This window comes from Xenia sp. Carnegie-2017, unplaced genomic scaffold (assembly GCF_021976095.1).
Source record: "Xenia sp. Carnegie-2017 unplaced genomic scaffold, XeniaSp_v1 HiC_scaffold_23, whole genome shotgun sequence".
Classification (NCBI taxonomy): domain Eukaryota; kingdom Metazoa; phylum Cnidaria; class Anthozoa; order Malacalcyonacea; family Xeniidae; genus Xenia; species Xenia sp. Carnegie-2017.
In genome coordinates this window covers 13,181,138-13,206,106 of record NW_025813486.1, presented here as the reverse complement: position 1 = coordinate 13,206,106, position 24,969 = coordinate 13,181,138, and the positions used below count along the sequence as shown (strand labels likewise).

At 35.5% G+C, this 24,969-nt stretch overlaps 1 protein-coding gene across 1 annotated transcript in view; it reads right to left on the bottom strand.

The window, feature by feature from the left end:
• Positions 1–1,726: 1,726 nt before the first annotated feature.
• Positions 1,727–24,969, bottom strand: part of LOC124449146 (MAM and LDL-receptor class A domain-containing protein 1-like) — a 30,241-nt gene continuing 6,998 nt past the window's right edge. Inside the window, exons 5-13 of the mRNA XM_047000097.1 lie at positions 23,789–23,935; positions 8,776–9,032; positions 6,696–6,792; positions 5,583–5,687; positions 4,597–4,829; positions 4,211–4,310; positions 3,749–4,012; positions 3,140–3,406; positions 1,727–1,797 (exon numbers count right to left, since the gene is read on the bottom strand). Coding sequence (XP_046856053.1) covers positions 1,727–1,797; positions 3,140–3,406; positions 3,749–4,012; positions 4,211–4,310; positions 4,597–4,829; positions 5,583–5,687; positions 6,696–6,792; positions 8,776–9,032; positions 23,789–23,935 — 1,541 coding nt within the window. The remainder of the gene's footprint in view (positions 1,798–3,139; positions 3,407–3,748; positions 4,013–4,210; positions 4,311–4,596; positions 4,830–5,582; positions 5,688–6,695; positions 6,793–8,775; positions 9,033–23,788; positions 23,936–24,969) is intronic.

Below are 24,969 nucleotides of genomic sequence, written 5' to 3'. Positions count from 1 at the left end.
ACTAAAAAAACTCTGAAAATTTTAAGGGAAAATGCGGGAAAATTCATAGTCGCTGTTCAAAAACAAACCTAAGCAAGTGAAGTTTTTGAGGCAACGTCGACGCTAACCGTCGGTTTTGACTGGCACGAGAAGAGTGCATGATAGAACTAGACATTTGGCGTTTTCCCTACTGTCGATAACGCGATGGCAGCAAGTTTGGCGTCACATGTTAAACGTCAGTTGAAATATGCATTGTAAACCTAATTTTCATTATAATTTTAATACCGTTATGATTTATGTGTAATACGGAGCATTTTATTTACGTGGGTGTTCACGAATTTTCTCAGGTTTAGATCATAACAATGTCAACTATCGAGAAAAACTCAATATAACAAATTAAGTAAGGTATTAATTACTTGATGGCTGATGATGAAATACTGTTATTTTGTGTTTTTAAGTCCACTAAATCACACCTATGATAACATAATACAGCAAATTCATTTAGCTGAGTGCAGTATGTGTCGTTACTAACAAAATTTCGAAATAACAATGTTAAAAATTGCAAAATATTCGCATTTTGTATAGACCAATGAAAAGAGTGATGCCCATGACATTATATTCGCAAGAGAGATATCGGTTTTCCTTTGTATGAAAATCGAATTGGAAGTCCTGAGAGAGGAAAGTATGGGATGAAATCGCAGGAAATCTTAGTACACTGGATACTCCAGAATTCCATGTGTCCAAACGCTCATTGAGAGAACGCCTAAACTTAGTGCTTAACAGACTCAAAGCAAAGGTTAAAGAAGAATATCTAGCAAGTGGTATAAGCCATGATGATGATGAAATTGATTCAATGCCGGAGGAAATTTTTGATAAATAAGAAGAGTAGATGTTGAATCCTCCTTGTGATTTTAAAAAAAGGCAAATTGATCAAGAGAAAGCCACTACTAAGGAAATGAGAAAACAAGCCATGGAAACTGTTGGTGTCACCAAAACAGGTTAGATAATAGTGCTAATGAAGAAACAGTTAAAGAAAAAGGACTGGAAGGGAAGTTATAGAGTTCTTAAGTGAAAAAGCAAAGGATGACAAATCACTAAAGAATGGGAAACTGAGCTTTTACAGCATCAGCAGGTTCATAGCTAAGCCCTCTGACTCTTCTGGACAAATTTTCACAAAGATAAGAAAGTGTATGTTAATTTATCTGTTAATTTATTTGGGATTGTGCTTGTTAAATTCAACTGCTGAGTATTTTAAAAGAAGAATGATTGTTTTTTGATATACAATGTTTGCAAAGTTAGAAGTTATAATATGTTTAATATAAAAGGATTTACAAATGTGACAAGTTAAAATGAAGCTGTGATTTTACTTCATGTAGCAGTGCTTCACTTTGTTTTTTACATCTTTGTTTACAACTAATCGCTAAAACATTTTTCAAAGGAAGGTGGTTGTAAACCAAAGTGGTCAGCAGTTTCATTACTGTATAGGCATGCTAGAGCATTTCTTAAGATTGCGCATAAAATGTACATTATTCCAACAATGTTCATACCAATTTTAAGATTTTTCTTAAAGTCCAGGAATTTGAAGTAATTGATGATATCGCCAAATAACCAGTCAGCTGATACTCTTGAAGCACTCATTTTAGTATTAAATAACTTCATTCGATTGGTAATATTTGGTCCTCTAAATGATGCCTACAAATTTATTCTTAAGGGGTACACTAGGTCTCCATACACACACATTAGCTCTCTAAGCTTGATCTTGCAATGTTGGCAAAATACCAGATTCAGCTAGCATACCCGAGTCATACCTTATTCCTTCTGCAATAAGGTGATAGTGATTGACAATGGTCAGCAACCCAGCATTTATTATTTCATGCAAAATATCTGGCTACAACTTGTGTGGACAAAAAAATCTTACCAACTATTCCATATAGGTGTGCTATCATTTCATTTGGAGTGACTACTGTATGAAATTTCAGTGCATGTACTTTCTTGTGGCTATTGTAAGGCACTCTTTGATTTTTTCTTGGCCCACTAACGGGGTGAATTGTTTAATCAATAAAATATTTTGGTAATGTAGCTCCTTTTCGTTGAAAATCCTCAGCATAGACTTCTAAATGATGAGGACGGAGAGGATGGTTATTCCACTCAGTAATGCGGTGAGAATATACATCATAATTATAGTTCATGACATGATTTGTTATCATACACAACTCAGGAACTGGTCTACCAAATAACAGTGTCAGGTTGCCGTATCTACAGCTCTACAGGGGTAGGCAAAGCGGTTAAACAGCCCACAAAGTGCTTCTAAGCCATCTGGAACTCTTCTTTGGGACAATTTAAACAATGGTGGATTATTTAAAGCAGTTGTTAAAGCATGTAAATCTCTTTTTTCGAAACGAAAATTGGCTTTACATTCAGCTTCTTCTAGCTCCTCAAAATAAAATCTTGATCTATTTTCGTAGCTAAAATTTGGGTTTTTCAACCTGTAACTATCATAGAGTAAAACAAATTCGCATTCTGTAATTGCTTCATTAGCGTAAAAAAGTGTTAAAACATAGCGAATGTTTCTGAACGCCGTAATTTTAATCTTTCTTATTCAAGTAAAACTGCCGTGTGATGGATAGATTTTGTTTTGCTTAACAATTTGTTTATTCGCGCTAAAACGCCGGTCTCTGCTTAGTATCACGCAGATAATTGACTTCGCCCTCACTTTGAAAACTGAACTTGCTTAAGTTCCCTAAACATGTATTCGCCGTCACGATGATGCCGAAGGAGAACATGAACTGTTGCATACTCCAGGCGACAGAATTTGTACAGGGACGTTCGCGGTAATTGTCAACAGCACTTCAGTAAATTGAAGAAACAAATGGGGTTGGTAGTCATAAAATGGTTCTAATTTTAGATTCTAGTAAAGACTCAAGGAGGACTTGCCTATAAAGCTAAAAATCTGCCACGGACCTCAAGTAATGTTAATAAGGCCATGATGCAAAGTGTGTACAGATTTTGCACCAATAAATTTGAAAATTGCATGGAAATTGTGATTTCCAAATGAAAAGAAGCGGGGCCTTTCAAGCATGTACACCAGTATAATAGCATGCAAGTAATATTTAAACGTATTCGTTTTAGTATATATTTTCAGTAAAATTATTGATCTTACCTAATTGATATTCACAAAATAATGCAGTTTTGATAATTTGGTGGTTTTCCGCCGTATGAGGCCCAAGAAAATCGTTTGATTTTAAATCACGGGTAACGGCATCTCTTTTGTCTTTGTCACTTAATCTAACTAAAGTTGCGCCATCCAATTTTTGACAATTATTCTTCGCGTTTTTTATCGTTCGATTACGAGACGTAGGATAATAACAGCTTTTTTGATATGGTATCCATTTGGGGGGACAATAAACTGCATTTCCTTTCCACATAGCTTAAAAAATTGAAAAAGATTATCACAGCGTTATTTCATATTACTACTTTTAAAAGATCATCGATACACTCTGTATAATAATGCTGAAATATACCCTTTAGGATAATAATTCAAAGCCGATTTTTATGCTCAAACAACTTTGTTAAAAAGAGAGACACATTAAAAAGAGAAACACAATAAGTATTAAAAATTGCTTGTTTTGTTAGCACACCTACCGTGGTTTTCTAATTGATACGGAGAAATCATAACTTTTTGTTCTGGGATTACTACATCTGAACTATTAATTTTGAGGCAAACAATCAACTCATGACAGCCTTTGCCAATAGGGTATTTTTTGAATACCTGAATTATTAGATTCTTTAACAAGAACTTGACTTCCTATGCTCAAATTAGAGTAAGTTGTCTGCTCAAAATCTTCCATGATAATATTTTGCTTATTGATTTGAATCGATAAAATAAATCCAGGGACGGGACTTGATTTTGTTGAATTCGAAGTCTTTCTAGAGGATAAACCAGGATCATAGAAGGCTGTGATTCTACCATAGTCGCCTCGCCGTATTAATGACTTGTAGACTCTTGAAAATCGTGTGATCCATGCAGTACCACCTAAAAACAGTATATTTCTATATAAATATAGCCTTGATATTCTGAAACTTAAATAGTGGAACTTACACACCGTCTTACTCCGCTGCATGCATGAAATATATGATGTTGAAAAAATTTAACATAAAGCTACGTAAATTTTCAATACTGTTATTTAAAAAAATATCATTTTTAACTGTTTTAGTTAAAAATAAAACTCACCTTGCAAGTAGCTAATGCAGGTTTCAATAGATAACTTAATCTCATCAATGGCAAGATACCAGTGTTGTTTCTTTGAAAGGCCAGTAACATTAAAAACAAGCTGTGAAATAAAATAACAAATTGAAACTCATTAGTGGCATTTTTTGCAGGTTTGAGTTTTTATAGACTCTGGGACTGTATTTTGAAAGGCTGATATAATAGAAAAATATAGTGTTGCTCAACGTTAATCAATGTTACTCATGTTTACGTCTTCTTAAACTGTCTAACTTGTAACTGTTGTAAAAAAGACAGAATTTAACATCAACGCACATATATGTATATAGGTATACCTATAAAAGAAATTGTCAAAAAATGGTACTCGGACTTTTCGTATAATCATGTAATACCTTTGACTTTGTGTAGGCAGAAATAAGAGGCATTTCAGCAAATACCCAATGATCCAAATTGTCATTACGACTGTGATCAAGAACATGTGTGTTGCCATGAAGTTGCTGTGACGTTGTAAAGCTTGCTGCTTTCCAAAGTTTAAACCAGAACGACATGCAATGAAAACGAGCGGTTTTTTCTTCGTTTAATGTGATCTCAAGCCTTCCTGATGAAATCAGTCGCAGATAGTTTGCTAAAATTTTGTTAAATCAAATTCATTATATGTCGTTCATTTTACACGTGTGATATTTATTAGAAAATATTAACAATTAATTGACTTGTTCATAGGGTTTTCTCACGAATAAATATTCAGAACTCACACCAAAATAAGAAAAAAAAGCCGGTACAATCTTTCAAATGAGTGAGGAAATACAATCAATGATCACAAGATCTTTATATTTTCTGTGTGAATTTTTTTGGTGAAGTAAACTAGAGAATTTTGGCCAAAAATCACTTTTTAAGACTCTATTAACACTTTACTATTCCTAACAAAAGTTTTATTCCTGTGAAAATTGGTTATCACTGCACTCCAAAAATAAGTAGCTAATTTGTATGCACAATCGGAGATCTCATAAAAAGAGAAGTTACTTTTATAAAAAATGCCGAAGCACTTTTATCATCAATGATCGATTTGTTTTTATATGAATGATGCAGTTCATCATGAAAGTGCATCTGCGAATTGGTATATTTGCTTAATGTTTGTACTGCCTTCAACATCAATTCCCAAGTTATATTTATATCCAGACACATCAGTTGAATCAGTACATAGATTTTTTGGAAAAAATAGCTACATCTCTAGTGCTTAATTATACAGACAATATCTTCTTCAGTTTTTTTTGATTGTTTTTGTTTTAATACTTTCTTATCTCTGGAATTAAATTTTTATTCGCAGAATCATTTTTTTCTTTGGAGGACAAGAACCATAAGTTACAAATGAAATATTTACATTGCAAAAAGATGTTTTCTACGTCCTCAAGTTCATCTATTGAGTCTTTAGGGCTAATGATATCCCATGAGCAATTCTTCTCAAACGAACAAAATGGTGATTTATCTGAAAGATAAAATCATAAATAGGAGAAATATTCGTCATTATTATACTCTAATCTAGCTTTTGTTTTCGTAAGCAAGAGTGATATTGCAGTATTTCACTTAACTTAAAATTAAGCTGTTCTTAACATTAAAATCATATCATTTTTGAATACATATTCCATTTATTTAGCTTTGAAGTCACAAATTTTTTAATAAAACATTAATAATTTTTTTCGCACAACAGCTATAACGCGGTTTAAAAATTAATCCTGATTTTTTTAGTAGCACATACTCTTTATTGTTTTGCAGATGACTGAACCATTTTGTGTCAAAACGCAATGCGAAAAAAGACAACTTGTAAACTAAAACTTAAGTTATGAAACAAGATCGTTTGAACGGTAATATTTTAATTTACTTCAAAAAAATCATGCAACAAAATGATGTAATTGCCAGCTGGCATTTAGTAAAATCTATACATTGTAGGTGTTGAATTACAAGCTATTTACATATGGCTTATTTACGTATGGAATTTTGATATGGTGGTTGGCAATGTCTTGATGAAGCAATGAAATCAAAACATTATAAAAACAAAAGTCATTAATATTGCAACAAAGAAAGACTATCAAACAGATAATGAAACAATAAAGTAAGTAGCGAATCTAAAGAATATTTAGAAAAAATAATAAGAGAATGCAAAAAAGGAATACAAAGAAAGAATACAAAAAAAAATGCTACTAAGAATAGTTATTCATAACAAACAGATTGTTAACACAACTTTCTGTTTGTATAACCTAAACTTGAGTTTGCAAGAAGTCCTTTTTTAATTTTTAGGATAGTTTCTTATTAAACTCTATTAAATTGTCGTCAAGTGAAGCATGGTGATTTATTTAGCTTCATAGTCATGACGTTTTTTATACTATGGTCAGGCACTTTTTGTCATGGCTTCCTCATTTACAAAGTTTTCATTTGTAAAGCTTGTCAATCAGTCTCATTTAATATAATGCCAAAAATAACTTGCATGTACGAATACCGTTTCTTTCTTTAGAGCAATGTTTGTCAACCAACAAAAGATCATCAATAGCAATATCACCAATGGAACCAGGACCACAAACTCCTTCGACCATCAACTGAAAAACATTAACATATAGCAATGCTTATAGGTGGGATTAATGTGTTTAAGCAGAATGCATACTTAATTCTATATTTTTGCGCTTGCACAGTTTTGAGCACTCTTAGAATGTGTAGAGAGCCTCGTATTGAGACGTACACCACTTCGCGATATACAAAGCTCACCCTTAGGGGTGTGAGCATACTGGTGACTCTACGCACAATACAAACAAACATTCAGTAACCATTCATCGCGTGTACCAAGTGTAGCAGTCACCATTGCTCTATGGTGATTGCCACGTGGTCATATCGTCATAGACATTGCATATTAAACTTAATGCGCATACACAGTTTGAGCACTCTAGGTTTGTATAGAGAGCCTCATAATGAGACGTTCACCGTATGTGCTATATGCCGGGAGGGCACATTGTCAATAACGTTGTGGAAGGACACACTGTCACACACATTTTCATGACTTAAACATTTTTGATTCTACTGAAAGTAAAAGATTCATATTCGGCCAATCAATTCAAACCCAACTGCTTTGAGGGCGATTTCACGTTCTGCCATGTCTAAGGTCCTCGACTGTTATATGGGCAATAATTTACACACAATGAAGTCCTCTGGCTTTTGTCAAAAATTGCAAAAATTTCTTCTGAAACCATGGCTCACTTTTGCTCCACATTCATGTCATTAAGTGTTAGCAGAAATCGGGTATGAAAACTTAACACCTTCGACAACAATTAAACTACCATAATCATTTGCGAAGCAAATTCATGCATAACTTTGCCGAACTAATTAAATAAATGCAATTGACAATGAAATTGTATAATGAATTTCTTTATTCGCTCGACGGCGATAATCAATTTACGCTTGAAACACAATGAATGGCTGTCAGTATTTGCCAATCAGTGAACTCGAAGTTTTACAAAATTATTTTCAAACGGTAGACAACTAGCATTATAACGTCACATAACACGAAGCGCGTGTTGCATTTTGGTCTTAGTAGTCACTACAGAATAGATAATAAGCAGAAGTCTCACTCAGGGGTATATCGTGTGGCCAATTTTCAGCCAACTTACGGTGTGGCCACCATGTGGAAAGAAAACCGCCAGAGTTAATTATGCTGGAGTTTATATGAAGAAAAATGCATTGCCACAACTAAAACTGATGTAGCTGCTTGGATATTAGAAAGATTTCAATTTTACTTTTGATATTTTATAAAGTGAAGGTGTGCAATTGATTTAAATGTTGTGAAAATAAGAACGAACGAGTTTTAGCGCTGAATTCGGTCATCGTAAAGGGATGAATAGCTGAGTAAAAGGAGTTATTACTTGATCTTCACAAGCACTTTCTTATAATATTCATCTGTCGTTTTTGCAGATTCTTATTGCCACAAATGGTTAATTTCATGAATTTATTTCAGGAAGTTGAATCATCGGAATTTTGCCTGGCGTTCTATAATTTGTGTATAGTCATAAATAAATTGTGATAAATGTTATTTATAATATGCTTTACAAAATGTTCTTTGTGAAACGACGTTTTGTTGACAAGGTTTGAATATTTGTATTTGTACTAGTGAGAACTAATGAGATTCGAGAATGCTCTGTGGCTGGGCCATTCATGCCAGTTTGCAATTTTTTTTTCTCAAATTGTTATATGGTCTATTTTGAATAAGATTGAAGGTTTGACATTTTTCATGCCTGTTTTTCCACTATCAGGTTTTATAAATAGGGAAAGTGAGTTTACTGTTGTTCTTAGTAACGTTTGTGAGTCAAGAGGTACGAGTGCAAGTCCTTGTTCTTTTGAGAGATTTGCCCTGGTGTTTAGGACACTTCTATCTTAGAAAGTTAGAGAAAATCTAAGACAGAAGATGTATTGACAATAGAACGAAAAGTGGGTGCTGGTGGATTAAAATGCTGTGTCTCCTCGGTTTGCGTGACATTTAATGAAAAATCACTAATATCCTGAAAGTATGCTTTTATTTATAAATATATACTTACGTAGAAAGCGCGCGTTGAATTTACGTCAATATATGCCTTTTTCCACTTAGGAATGGAAATATTGTTAGTCCACATTAACTGAACATTGGTTCGATTCCACCACGACTTGTAAACATTTACTTCCCCAAGATCCGACCCAGTCATGTGATAGTAAAACGTAAAACAAAAACTTTTATTGGGTTCAAATGGTCCAGCTTCAATGACAGCTCTGTCTCCTTTAACTCTCGGCTCACTGGCTTCAATGTATATGTACCAGCCTATCAGAATAAAAAGTGCAACTTCTTACTACCGAATTATGAAGTAAAGATACAAAAGCCTATAAAAGAAGCACATTGACAACGGCCAATGACGCACATCAAGTTGTAAGGAATAATACTATGAGTTATTTATGGTTATTTAAAATATCCCGTCATGTTATACTTTTTTTTGTATATCTGCAGTTACCATTGTTCAAATTGGAACAATAGAAAAAAATGCATTTATAAAATTGAGAAAGGAAGAATGCTACAGAAGAATGAAAATATTCAAACAACAAGAGTTATATCTTAATAATTTAAAAATATACATTTAAAAGACTAAAAGGTGTTTTTCCTTTTTTTGAGTAGTTATCAAGTAATAAGGTATTTACAAAATACTTTTGTTTATGTTGTTTTAAAGGAGTTTAGCCATCAATTTTACCATAAGACAAACATTTGGCCACTTTCCCCCGTTTATGCTGCTTATACTCCATATCAGTAATATTAAAAATTATTCGTTCGTAAGTCAACATAAACTATTTTTGAACAATGGGTACATATAACTATATTTGTAACTGTTCTTGCAACTACGTAGTGTTACACACTATTTACTGCTTTTGTTGTTAGTCACATGACTCATTTTAAGTGCAACAATGCTAGTTATTGCTGATCAAAAAGACATCAAAATCAAAGTACACAGAGTGCCAGTAAAAGCCTTTATATTTTGTGCAAAACGTTAATCATCATCGAGAGCTCTTGCTCATGTAAATCATCAGATCTTTTGATCACTGTATTATGTAATTATTTGCCTTGGAAAACTGGTGAAAATTGGGGAAACTAATTGTGACCTTAGCGTTAAAAGAATCAAAATTTAAAAGTCAAATGTTGTCCAATGTAAAAATAGAAATTAAAGAAAAGTTGGGAAAAAATAATTTTATGTTTGAGCTATTTTTGTGTATTTTGCAATCTCAGATTAATGACCATAATCAGCTGATGTTTTTATGCAAGCGTATGTGATCATTAAATTATCATAGCGTAAGAGAAAGAAATATACGTTTAATAACTTAACAAAGTTAGAGGGCAATTACGGCACATTTAAAGAAGCCAGTTGCGTTGTCTAAAATTTCTTCAGCAATGACGCATTACTGCAGCCAGTTGCACTACATGACATTAGAGTGATTTAGCAAACACGACGTTTCGTCTAAGACGACGTGAAAGTTCTCCTTTAATTTTTGGTTCTTAATTCATTTCATAATATGAAAGAAATACAGGTAGTGCAGTTTAATAACTCTATAATTTTGGAAAAGTGTTAAGCTTCTAGCATTAAAGAACACAAAAGTACATGCACTTCATCATTCTTGTATAAACAACGCCATACTTAGAGGGAAAAATCCCATAGCAAATGGTATTAAATATGGGTATAAAATTTATTATTGAAATAAAAGCTTTATTAGTCAATCAAATTCTGAACTCACATGGCTAATAGGAAACGCATAAAAAAGAAAACAAGAATAGAAGTATTAAATACACAATTGTGTATTCATGTTTCAAGGATTATAAACATGATTGTAATTTAAGTGTTTTAATTATTTGCATTTTTGCCTTTTTTACAATCTTGACAAGTATTTGATGCAGTTCTTGTTCAAGACAAAAATCTCAAAGATTCTCATGATTTGTATGCAATATTTATATCATTATTAATTTACGAAACGCGAGATGCATGTTCCAAAAACAAATCCTACAATTGTTGCGAAAAAGGCCATCACATGAAAGAAAGCAAAAAACTAATGAGAATAAATGAGCTAACATTTCACTAGTGATCCGTTGAGATAAAATATGATATATTTTGTTTCGTGCAGACTACAAACTTTGATCGAGCAAATCATTAATCAGCAGTTACGAAGCGCACATCTGCATTCATATGTGGCCAACAAATAGCTCGTTTGTTAAAAAAGGCATCCGTCGTAGAAGCCAGGGGCGGATCTAGAGTATGTCAAATCCGTCGCGCGACTGATGTTTGAAATTCAAAAATTACCTATTCATATTAATTAAAAATTCATGAATTATTCTTACTTTAATATCGCATTTACTTCATGATGAAAATCCAGCTTTATTTATTATTGAAAACTAATGACTAATCCAATGAATATCTCCTTGGTAACCAGATCAGTTGAATTTTAATTGACCTGGAATAACCGACTGATAAGCGGGGTGGCTTGACTGGTTCGACATATAAAGGAGTCTATGAACGCCAGAAACGCTATTTTATTGGTCAATGTCCAGATCAGTGGACAGTCTGGAATAATCTCGACCGATAATAGGGGTGGCCAGACCTATAAGGGAGTCCAATTGCTATCTTACAAATGGCTCATTTGAATTTTTGTTTTATTGTGATTGTTTGACCGATTTCGACTGATAGCCTTCTGAGCTAACATAGTCAAGCGTGGTGTGTGGAATGCGAGATAGATCATCACGTTGTGATTCACTATAGCGTGGTTTGTAAAATCTGTTTCATTGCATTTATTTGGAAAATCGTTTACAAACTACAATGTTAAATATTGATATGTATGCTGCTGTTCAGACTGCAATTTCGCAAGAGAATGATAAATCTCTGAATGAATTAAAATTGCGTTTGAATGAGGAATATTGTGGGGCGACTAAAATGTCGAGAGAGGAATTCTTATCATTGCTTTTAAAAGACGAAATATCATTGAGCTGAGAGTTCTCAGCAGAAATTTACATCCCCAAAATCGTGCGTAAGCAACACGAGGACAAAGGAAATGTATGCATGGCTTTAAGGTATCCAAACCATTAATATCAATTTATGCGACTATGAGATGTGGTTTTTGTCTATTGACTGTTGTATAAATTTTAATGAAGCAGATTTCATTTTGTGCAGTGTATACTAAAGATCTACTGCTTGGGCTTTTAATTTTATTATAAATATTGGCATAAATTCAGCGAATAGTGAATTTATATTGGAACTTTGAATTATCTTCTACATGTAACTACGTTGCTATGTTACATATTTCCTGGCCAGTTAGTTAAATTTTTGTTGGAGGACTTATAAGAACATGACTTTTTTATTCAATTTAGATCAGAAGTATCTGGCAACTGTCTCTACAGTTCAGTGTCATTGCTTTTGGCAGGTGATAACAGTTTATTGCATATTTTGAGGCAGTTAACATCACTTGAGCTGTTTTTGAATGCTACTTTTTACTGCCAACATCCTTTATTTTCCTCAATTGTTGAACAGCATAAAGAATTCAACAACACCTCAAAGAATATTTTACCTTTGACAGTATCTCAAGACTGTCTAGATTCTGGTTTTGTAGGTGTTGATCTTGTTAAAAAGGAGGCCTTTTTGAATTGTCATGACCAAAAGTGGTCATCGTTTCTATGCATTTTAGCTCTTTCTTCTGTGTTGGAGACAAAAATTTTTACTTACTACCCAGATTGTGGAGAGAGAAGGCCTTAATCAATATTCAACTCTCTTGTTTGTCCAAAAAGAATAGTTAAAGAATCAGCCGATGCAATTCATCTTTTGTTTTGTTATAAAGGGATAGTTAAACCAGATCAATGTTTCCAACCTAATCATTTTGTTCCTCTAGTTTTTTTTCCTAGCAAAACTAAAAGGAAAATTTCTGGTCCAACATGCCCAGTGCCTTCAAAAAAAGCAAAAGCTGAAATAAAGTCTGGAAATATCAGTAAGTTTTTTTCAAAAATGGAAAAACCAGAAATCATTGCAAGTGAGGTTTCTTGTACTAGGGTTACTGAACAAACCATTGAAGATTTACAGGTAAAGCCTAACTTTATTTACAATTTTGATGTAGCTACCTACTACAAAAGAGCTAAAGGTTTGAAAATGTCTGATATTTGTTTGCTTATTAAAAATGTTTTTAAACCTGATGAAAATTGCACTTTTCCTCCTTTGAGTGAGAATAATAAAAGGCCTTTTAAATATGAATGGCTCAAAGATTTTACCTGGCTGTGTTATTCACCAAAAGAAGATGGTGCTTATTGCTTATCATGTGTTCTTTTTGGACATCAATTCCCCAGTAAATGCTCGAGAATAAACAATCTATTTCGTTCACCTTTTCGTCATTGGAATGATGCTGTAGGTACATTTAGGCGACATGCTGGAAATTGTAAGGGGGAAAAAATGGGACTACATGCATCTACTTCTCCAATTTTGAATGATATATGCTCTCAAATGTCAGGTGTAGCTCAACCCATTGAAAATATCTTAGATAATAACATAAAACTTCAAATTGAGCAAAATAGGAAAATTCTTAAACAAATTGTTGATATAGTTCTTTTTTGTGGAAGGCTTGGCATTGGATTACGAGGTCATCGTGACGATGCTCAATTTCACCCAGAGGTCGGTTGCTATTCAGTCAATGGCAATGTTGGTAATTTTGTTGAATCTTTAAATTTTAGAGTTAGAGCTGGTGATCAAACTTTGGAAAATCATTTGCTCAAATGTGGCAAGAATAAAAGTTATATTTCCAAGACCAGCCAAAACAAAATCATCAACTGTATTGTTCAGGTAATATCAGAAGATATTATAAACGAGATAAAAAAAATAGATATTATTCTATCATTGCAGATGAAGCTGCTGATTCTTCTCACAAAGAGCAATTGTCCCTTGTTCCACGGTTTGTTGACTCTTCAATGAATGTTAAAGAAGAGTTCATGTGCTTCCTGCATTGCAAATGGGGGTTGAGTGGTGAACAACTTTCAAAGCTTATTTTAGAAACTCTAGAGAAATTTGCCTTACCCATTATGGATTGCAGGGGACAAGGTTATGATGGTGCAGGGGCTGTTTCTGGGCATATAAATGGTTTAGCAGCCCACATTTTAAGAACTAATCCTAAAGCTCTTTACACTCACTGTTACAGTCATCGACTAAATTTGTCTGTCTGTGACACTCTTTCTAACGTTGAAATTAATAACATGTTATCTGTTGTTTCTCAAGCTGCCAATTTTATCAACATATCACAGACACGCAACATACCCTTTGCTGAGCACGTTAAAAAGTCAGATGTTCAGACCAAGAAGGCAAAACTGGTAAGTCTTTGTAAAACCAGATGGGTTGAGCGAGTTGACAGTCTTGACACGTTTCAACAGTTGTTTATCCCTTTAATCGACACTCTTCAGGACATGATAAACAATGTAAGCGGCGAGGTGAAGCCTTCCCTTGCTGCTGATGCTTCCCAGTTACTTTCATTAGTTACTCAATTTCATTTTATTGTTGCGCTAGTTATTACAAGAAATATTCTTGATGCTACTCTTCCAGTCACTGGCTGCTTAATGCGCCGTTGCTGCAAAAATTTAAGACAGCACAACAGGCTGCTTAATGCGCCGTTGCTGCAAAAATGTAAGACAGTGCAACTGGCTGCTTAATGCGCCGTTGCTGCAGAAATGTAAGACAGTGCAACTGGCTGCTTAATGCACCGTTGCTGCTAAAATTTAAGACAGTGCAACTGGCTGCTTAATGCACCGTTGCTGCGGAAATGTAAGACAGTGCAGCTGGCTGCTTAATGCGCCGTTGCTGCAAAAATGTAAGACAGTGCAACTGGCTGCTTAATGCGCCGTTGCTGCAAAAATGTAAGACAGTGCAACTGGCTGCTTAATGCGCCGTTGCTGCAGAAATGTAAGACAGTGCAACTGGCTGCTTAATGCGCCGTTGCTGCAGAAATGTAAGACAGTGCAACTGGCTGCTTAATGCGCCGTTGCTGCTAAATCAAAGACTGTCCATGTCCGGAATCACATTCTTGCTTTGCACTATGTGTTTCCTAGGCATGCTGAAGAGCCCTGACATTGGGCGAAACGGTCTTAGCGTGTTTGTCCTCAATATTTTGTAAGAAAAAAATGAAAAACTGCGATTTCATTCACTTTGAAAATTTTTTGTAAAGCTATTCCAAAACGCTGGAAATCGCATTTCTGGGACCCTAGGCTTCAACATTTTCCAGGGAGGGATGCCCTCGGACCCCTTACGTGCAAACGCCTCCGGCGTTCGCCAGTTTAGGACTGACGTTTGAAAAATCCTAGATCCGCCACTGGTAGAAGCCGACAGCTGACAACCACATTAGACTCGCTGTTAGGAAATTTATGTTTTTACAGTTATTTTCATTATTAAAATTGCTTGCCAAATATGTGAAAAACACATATACTTTTTCCTCACTCTTTCTCAAGGAGAGAGAGAGAAATTGTGAGATTTTCGGAAAAGTAATTTCGGTAAATCTCAGCGGTAATTCAACAAATTTGTCGGAAATTATGTAAATAATTGTTATTTGAGACTATGAACTTATCGCTAAAGCGGAAAAAGGAACTTATGATTATTGAGTATTTTAGAATGGTCAAATTAAGACCGCATTGTCTTTTGTTGATGCCTGTGAACGAGTAAGGAGCATAAATTGGAATTGATGTATAACTTTGACTAGAAGTTAAATTGATGACATTTGAGAGTTGTGTTTGACTGCGCGCTAGCTTTAGATAGTATACAGTCCCATAGAGAACCGGCGGACGCATAACTGCTTTGTGCTAACGTGCAAAGGAGAAATTTTCTACACGTGGTCCTTCGGGTCGGAGCTTTCATTTGAAAAATTCAAGTTCGGTAGTTGGAAAGAACGATGGAAGAGTTAATGAAAAAGAAACGAGTGCGCGCAGGACATATAGGATCGGCGAGAAAAATCGCCAGTAAATTGAAAGACAAAATAAGAGAAACAGACGGTGAAATGGATAGAAATGAATTGAAACAATTACGAGATGGGTTAGATGATAAAATTGCAACATTGAAAGTCTTTGATGAAACGGTTATTGAACTCCTGAGCGAAATTATCGAAGAAAATGTGGAAGAAGAACTGGGTAAAGAAATAAAAGATGTGGATGAGATACGAGCGGAATTCGAGAGACTAATTTTGGACTCAAATGATATCATCAAGGAGTCAATTCCCCTAGTTAAATCGGCAACAAGGACATTGAACGACACATTGAATAGCAGTTCGAGTAGTGAGACGCAAAGAGTTATTCGAGGAAAATCCCAAAGCTGGAAGTAAAGAAATTTAGCCGACGGTTACAGGAATGGCAAGAGTTTTTGGATTCGTTCGGCAGTGCGGTGAGTAGCAATGATGGATTGGCGGACGTAGACAAGTTTGCGTACTTGAGGAGTCTTTTACTCGAACCCACAAAATCGACAATATCGGGATTTGCGTTAACTTCGGCGAACTATCACGAAGCAGTACAATTATTGAAAGGTGGATACGGCAAAAAGAACCTGATCCAGAAAGCACACATTCAGGAGCTGATGAATGTTAAATCCATAACGGACAAAGGAGATATCGACAAGCTACGGCGGTTATACGACACCTGCCAGACGAACTACCTTGGGTTAAAGGCCCTAGGAGTGGACGAAGCCGCGTATTCAATGAAAGATCGAGACATTATAGACAAATCGGGTCAGCATCAGCGCTTCACGCAAAACACGAAGGTCGCAACGAGGGGTCAACAAACGATAAAGCAGCACGAAACTGCGTTTATTGTTGCGGGGAACACAGACCGGAGGAATGTAAGAAAGTCATTAATGTAAATGAGAGAAAACAGCTGATTCGTAAGTACGGAAAAATCGTAATAATAATAATAAATGTAATGCATGTGGGAAGGGACACCATAGGTCAATTGGTGAAGCCAATGGGATTATTTCAGGCGATGTTCAAACCAATCATTCTAATTTGGGATCTCATTGTAGGGTAGCATTACAGACAGCAAAGGCTTTTATTAGGGGAGATAAGGGAAGTGTTAGAGTCAGTGGCGTAGCTAGCGGTCTGGCTGGTCGGGCCCAGCCCGACTAAATATTTTCCCAAAAATGAAAAATTTGTTTTCTTTAAAATTGGATTTGCGAAAATTTTAAATTCTGCGACTCTTTTTTGAATAATCCACAGTCTATTAGTGTAATATTTGTCAAATTGCGTCGTTGTTAGCAAAATTATCATATTTTTAAACGTTACTTAGCAACAATGACTAGTGCATTTCTAGTGCCAGGCTTTACGCAGTTTAGTCGGGCTCTGAAAATTCAGCCCGAAAAAATATTAAAATCTATAGTGGGATTATCTGCAATCTGATTGGTTGACAGCAACCAAGCAAACTCAAATGCGCTGTTTCGCAACATCTTGTCGGGCTCTGAAAATTCAGCCCGACCAAGTAGTAAAATATATAGTGGGAATATCTGTATTCTGATTGGTTGAGAGTAGCTGTGAACACACTCAAACGTTTAACAACATCTAGTCGGGCTCATTTTCAAAAGCGTGACTTGAATTTTGAGCTTTCGAAATATACGTTCGGAAATCGTGATAACTTACATAGGCTTCGGCTAATGAAAACGATATAATAAGTGAACTACAAAAAAACCATTTTCTGTTTGACAATCAGCAAAATATACTCGTAAAGCAGCGGTCAATTCCAAATTTACAAGCGACTACAGGCAATAGAAGCTTTCAGGAAAGTTGGTACTCGAAGAAAGATTGACTTTCTGGTAGCTCAGAAAAGAATGCATTGCTCTGTTGGCCTTGTCTTTTATTTTGCCTTGGATCGTCATCTTCATGGACGCAGACGGGATTCAAAAATATGAAGAATTTCCTATCCGATTGTAAGAAGCATAAAAAGGCAAAATCGCACATGGGTGCTTACAAGACCTGGAAGACCTACGTTTTTCAGCCTCGTGTCGACTGTCTCATGTCACAAGCTAGACGTGAAGAGAATCAGCGTCATAACGAGGAGGTAAGGCAAAACAGGGAAATGTTGAAAACTATAACAGAAGCTGTTTTATACTTGTCTAGGCAAGAGCTTGCATTTAGGGGGCATGATGAATCTAGTGGCAGCATGAATAGAAGAAATTATAGAGAGCTACTTGAAAGTTTTGCCAAGATGGATTCTGTTTTTGAAAGGCGATTACATGGCAGGCTTGCTGAAACCCACCTTGCTGGGGGAGGGCTGTTTACTGGAGTCTCTCCTGATATTCAAAATGATTTGATTGATTGTCTTGATAAGATAATAGAGGATGAGATTTTAAAGGAAATAGATTGCTGCACTTTCTTAAGTATATAGGTTGATGAGGCAACTGATGTTTCTACCTAAGAACAATTGAGTGTAATTGTTCAAATGGACAAAGGGGAAAGTGTCATTGAAAGACAGCTTGGGTTTGTTGATGTTAGTTGTGATAGGACTGCAACTGCTATATCATCAGTGGTTAAGGGTAAGTTAAGTCAATATAATAATGTGAAAGAGAAATTTATTGGACAGACTTATGATGGTGCATCTGTTATGTCTGGTCATCTCAATGGTGTTCAAGCTCAAGTTCAGCAGGATTATACCTCAGGCTCACTGTGCAGCCCATAGCCTAAATCTAGTATTATGTCAAGCTGCATCATCCATTTCACCTGTTAAGATTTTCTTTGTTAATATTAGTGCTTTCTGCACCTTTACTAGTAACTCCCCCAAAAGAAAAGCTTTACTATCATCCCATAGGCTTGAGTTTCCTAGTCCTGGTGGCACAAGATGGTATTATAGGGCTCATCTCATCAATGTCATGCATTCTAACTATGAGAAACTGATAGACATATTTGAAAATCTTACTGATAATCCAACAGGTTGGGATGATGAAACCTTAAGTAAGGTTACTGGTTTACTTGGCTACCTTAATGGCTTCTTGTTTTGTTTCTTGGTACTTGTTTTCCAGAGAATTCTTAGCAGTCATCCATACTTTATTCTATCTTGCAAGACAAGGACAATGACTTTCATTATGGAGTGAGCAGGGTTGAGAGATTCAAGTCCTTTGTTGCTTCTCCAAGAAATAATACAGAATATTGTCAGGTGTACGACGTGGCTTTTTGAAAGTGGGGCCACAAGTAACTAGGTATGACCAACGGCATAATTACATACAAATGTATTTTGAAATTCTTGACACAATTGTGACTATGCTGACTGAGCGATTTCAGGATATGGAACGTTTTAGATTTTTAGACCTTGTTAACCCTAGGGTGCTTAAGATGTGGAAAGGTGAAGTGCCCTCAGAAAAGATAAATCTTCTAAAAGAGGTTTATGGTGATATGTTTCACCTACCAATGCTAGTTAGCCAACTTTGTTTTATTTACAGAGATAAAGACTTTCACCGTGATTCACGGGATGAACTATTGAAATATATTTTTCAGTTCCATCTTCAATCTAGTATTCCAGAAGTTGTAAAACTGTTAATATTGATAGTTGTTGATGACTAATGTGAGCCTTTTTCGGTTTTTTTGTCAAAGTTTCTTTACAAGATGTACATAGGTATCTATTTATGTATGTAGTGTTGAGAAAATAAATTGCATATCTGCAACTATTTTTGAACTGTTTCTCTGCTTTACTATAAGATCCTTCGGCAATTTAAATTAACCAAAATGGTTCTATTTCCTGCATAAATATCACACATTTGCCTTCTAAGATAGCAGTTTCCGACGTTCTAGGGAGTCTAAAACCAAATGTTTTTCGCTATCTACGCCACTGCTTAGAGTCAGTGTCTTATTTGATTCAGGAAGTCACAAGTCATTTGTGAAAAGAAAGATAATAGAGAGAGCAGGCATTCAGTCTATTAGGAAGGAATGGGTAGAAATCAAATCATTTGGTCAAGAGAAGGCTGAAGGTAAATTGCGAGAAGTGTTTCAATTAGAGTTGACTTCAGTTACGGGGGGAGAGAGTGTGAATATTGAAGCATATAGTGTAGACTGTATATCTTAACTTAGAAATGAACATGTGGAGTTGAAAAAAAGGGATTATTCTCATTTAAAAGGTCTGTGGTTTTCAGATGTTTGCAAAGATAAGGATGTTTCGGAAATTGGTGTTTTGGTCGGAGCTGTTTATCTTTGGTGGTTTCAGGAAGGAAATGTTGTTCGGGGACAGGTAGAAGAACCGGTGGCTGTGTCTACTAAATTAGGTAAGGTGTTGTCCGGGCCCATGAAAGCTAGAAACGATTTATATAACTTGCACATTCAAGTAAACTTCATTGCTCATGAAACTCTAGCAATTTAAATTTGGATATGAATGTCAATCGTTTGTGGGATTTTGAAACTATAGGAATAGTTAAAAAGGACGAGATGGATTTTATTCTGTTTAATGGTAAAAGATACAGTGTTAAATCGCCTTGGAAGGAAGGACATAGATTAGATTCTACAAATTTTAATGTAAGCTTGAAAAGATTAAAAGGTCTGTTATATGAGACAGCAAGTAAGCGAATGGCTGCAGGGGGATTTAAGCTTAGGAAGTGGCTCAGTAATGATGAGAGTGTAATGAAAGAAATAGAAAGGAGAGAAGGAATCAATTTAGAAGGGAGAAAGGTAGATGTAGTTATGAAGAATGTGGTTGATGATCAAACTTACGCAAAAGCATCTGTTGGGGAAAATAGTAGTAGTGGAAGTTTTGAGAAGGTACTGGGATTGGGATGGGTGTATAAATCAGATTAATTTGTGTTTTGCCTGTCGAAATTGGCTGAAAGAGCAAAAACACTTATTCCTAGTAAGCGAAACATACTAAGTGTAATGGCAGGATATTTGACCCGTTGGGTATTGTAAGCCCAATCATAGTTTGTGTTAAGTTATTGTTTCAGGAGTTGTGTATTGAGAACACTAAATGGGATAAAGAGTTGGATGGTGACAGGAGGAAACGGTGGGAGGAGTGGATAGAAGAGTTAGAGCAAGCAAGGGACTTAGTAGTGACGAGATATGTTTATGGTAGTTTGATTGGTGAGACAAAGTGTTACTTGCATGGGTATGCAGATGCCAGCCTGAAGGCATGCTGTGCAGTAATATATTTCGTAGCAGAACTAAAGTGGGGCTTATCATGTAGAATTACTTACTGCGAATACGAAGATAGCGCCATTGAAATCGCAGACCATTCCCAGATTAGAACTTATGTCGGCTGGGATACTGGCAGTGTTAATGGACACAGTGAAGTCAGCGTTGGGAGGATACGTACAGTTTATTGGAACATACTATTGGTTAGACAGTATGACTGCATTGTGCTGGATCAGTAATAAGGGAGATTTGAAACAATTTGTACGCCATAGAGTTAACGAAATTTTAAAATTGAGCAGAAAGGATGATTGGAGACATTTCCCAGGTGAAGAGAACCTAGCTGACTTAGGTTCTAGAGGAGTTGCAGTATCGCAATTAAAGGGAAGTGAGCTTTGGTGGAAAGGACCAAGGTGGTTGTCAGGTCCACAGTGCAAATGGCCAAGGGCAAAAGAGGTTAATGATACAGAGGAAAGTCTTTCTGAGGTAAAAAGGACTGCATTAGTTGCAACACAGTTAGTAGAGAGTGCAGTGAAGTTTGGGGATTATTGTGATATAGAAAGACTTGTAAGGTCATGGCATTTGTTTTACGATTTGTAGACAATTTGAAGGCAAAAGTTAAGCATGAGGCAGGGAATACGGAAGCATTGAGAGTATCAGAGCTGGTGATAGCAGAGCAAGTGTTTATAAAATGGTCTCAGAAAGAAGTAAGGAAACGTAGAAATTATGAGCAAATAGTGAGACAATTGAACATAGTGGAGCGTAATGGAATGATTACATGTAAGGGTAGACTTGGCAATTCAAAGTTAGAGTTAGAAGCGAGGGAACCAATTTTATTGCCTAAGGATCACCACTTGACAGAATTAATCATTAAAGATTGCCATAGGAAGGTTCACCATAGTGGGGTGAGAGTGACCTTAGCTCAGCTACGTAGCAAATTTTGGGTGCCCCAAGGTAGACAGATTGTGAAAAGGGGGATTGGTAATTGTATGATTTGTAGAAGGCATCAAGGCCAGGCTTACAAAACACCAGTGCAAGCAGATCTCACAGAATTTAGAGGAAAATATTCCCCTCCCTTTTCTAAGGTAGGTGAGAATTTTGCGGGACCATTGTTTGCAAAAGATGGTGGGCAGATGGTTAAGGTGTACATTGCATTATTTTCTTGCTGTGTGACAAGAGCAATTCATCTTGATTTAGTGGATAGTTTAAGTACACGTTGTGTTTTGAATTGCATGCGAAAGTTCAACGCTACAAAAGGGAACACCTTCGCTATTGGTTTCGGACAATGCCAAGACGTTTAAAGCAACTGAGAAAGCATTGAAAGGGATTTATGATAGCAAGGAGGTGAAATCATTTTTGGAAGGTAATAGGTTGCTGTGGAAATTTAATTTGGCAAGGACACCTTGGTGGGGTGGATTTTTTGAAAGAATGGTAGCGTTGGTGAAAGGTTGTCCGAGGAAGTTATTGGATAATGATAAATTGAATAGGGAAGAACTGTTGACGACATTAGTTGAGGTAGAAGGTACGTTAAACTCCAGACCATTGACGTATGTGTACGATGATGAAGTAAATGTGGATGTACTGACTCCTTCCCATCTCATGTTTGGAAGACTATTACCATCTATTCCAGACGAGGAAATTCAAAACGCTATTAGGGATGAAGATGAAGGAGAGATAACACATTGGTTTAGATATTTAGCGAAATTGATGACACATTTTTGGTCAAGGTGGAGGAAGGAGTACTTAACAAATTTAAGTGAATACCATAAGGTCAGAAAAGTGAAGGGTAGTTTTTGTCCAAAAGTTGGTGATGTCGTCCTTGTTTTTGACGAAAGTTTAAAAAGAGGGTTTTAGAAAACAGCGAGAATTGAGACATTAGTCGTAGGAAAGTATGATATAGTCAGAGGAGCAGAAGTCAGAATTGTCAGTAAAGGAAGGCCTCAGTATATAAGTAGGCCTCTGCAAAAATTGTATCCACTTGAGATAGATGTAGGGGTACATGATAACGGAGTGCAAGGTAATGAGAAATTAGAGGATAGAGAAAAGGAGAGCATGGCAGGAAGTAACAGGATTCCCAGAAGGGCTGCAGCTGTGGATGCATGTTGGCGAATAAAAGTTATGCTTGACCCTTAAGGCTCAAAGGGGAGTGTGTCGGACATTATGTAAATAAATTATGATTGTTATTTGAGACTAGGAACTTATGATTATTGAGCATTTTAGAAGGGTCAAATTACGACCGCATTGTCTTTTGTTGATGCCTGTGAACGAGTAAGGAGCATGAATTGAAATTGATGTATAACTTTGACTAGAAGTTAAATTGATGACATTTGAGAGTTGTGTTTCACTGCGCGCTAGCTTTAGATAGTATACAGGCCCATAGAGAACCGCTGGACGCATAACTGCTTTGTGCTAACGTGCAAAGGAGAAATTTGCTACAAAATCCTCCATTTTTTTGGCGTCAGCCTCTAATTAAAGCCACGCTTTAGATAGCCGCTCCAGTTATTATAGAACTCATTGGTTGCATTATATTTGAATCAAACTGACCTTACCTCACAAAATAATATACACGTGGGTAATGTTTTGGAGGGGATTATGTGTAAAATAGGTTTATTAATTTTAAGCAAATATTCATCGATTTGAGCTCCACAAAATACTTGAAAATCAAATTTTGCAATTATATAATACATTGCAAATGTGATTAAAATCTCCAATTCATAGTCCAATTGTTGAAACATTATAAAGAAGAGAGTAGTTTTTAAAGATTTAGATATCGCCTTGCAGCATAAGTATAACGATGCATGTCAAATATAAAAGAGAAATGAACTACTCTTTGATCAATAATAATTATATATCTTACAATAATACTCCCAACCCATATTTATCTCAACTAAGCTGTGCTTCTTAATGAACACTAAACTTGGTGGATGGATAAAAAATTATGTAAAGCTCCCATACCTTTTTCTGTGCCTGTTGTATGATCTCTCTCTGGCCCTGTAAGACTAGAACGCGTGTTGCCTTGATTACGCTTCCAGTCGAATTCGTCGTAATTGCTATCTGCCTGCTGCCATTGGCAGAAACCATCTTTTTCAAAGTTGCAGTCCGCTTAAAGATTCAAAATTAGTTAAAACATTAAACCAGTTGACTGTGAGAGATTCCATTTCATTAGGGGTCAAATTATAACCATGTTTCTACACGCTGCAAAAGTCAATCAGCGTGTAGAGATGTGCTTCTAATTTATGTGAGTGGAAAATGCCACCTCAGGTCTAAAGTACTCTAAGCACCATAAACATATATGATGAAGATAAATTCCTTGATTTCTTATTAAAAAATCACGGAAGGAATTTCAGAAAACGAAATGTTTTCATATTGATAAATCTATATAGTGAGGCCTTTCTGAAATGCTACACAACAGTGAATCCTTTACAATTATTCTAAAATCTTCAACAATGGCACGAGTATTACCCAACTTATGCTGGTTTAAAATTTTGACAGATGCATTTAACTGTGCGTTATATTCTTTATGACAACGGTTTTTATGACTTATCAATTTGATATCAAATACATACTCAGAGAAAAAGTATTGTTGATTAACTTTTATCAACACTCATAAACTAAAAATATGAACATTTAGAGTATTTTAGTTTTGATTGCAGCATAAGGATAAAAGGAAGTAAATAGAAGTGCAAGTCAAGCCATTTGCAAGGGGAAAGTGGTGAATACTTTTTATAAGAATGGAGCTTTCAAAAACATTTTTTAGTAAAATATTCAGATGCGTCCTTTTAAATTTTTCATGGAAATACATAACATATAGCTAAAGATAAAGCAATTACAAGTCTGATTTACTATAGTATTATGGACCAAATTTAAATTTACATTGTAAATTTATTTATTGAGCCTTATTGACGTACCGGGTGTTTCTAAGCATGGAACTCTCAAAACTATGTATGCTCAAAAAAGGATATCTGAGTAGAATAATTTAGTCTGAAATAGTTATTTGTTTGGTGTGCTCATTAATTTAGTTATACGTTGGTATTTTTTCCATGTTCTTCCCATCTTATGGAGAACATGATTATTTTTTATTGCTGTTCTCAATCAGTGATGTTGCTTTGATTTAGCAATCTTTTGCGTAAAAATAT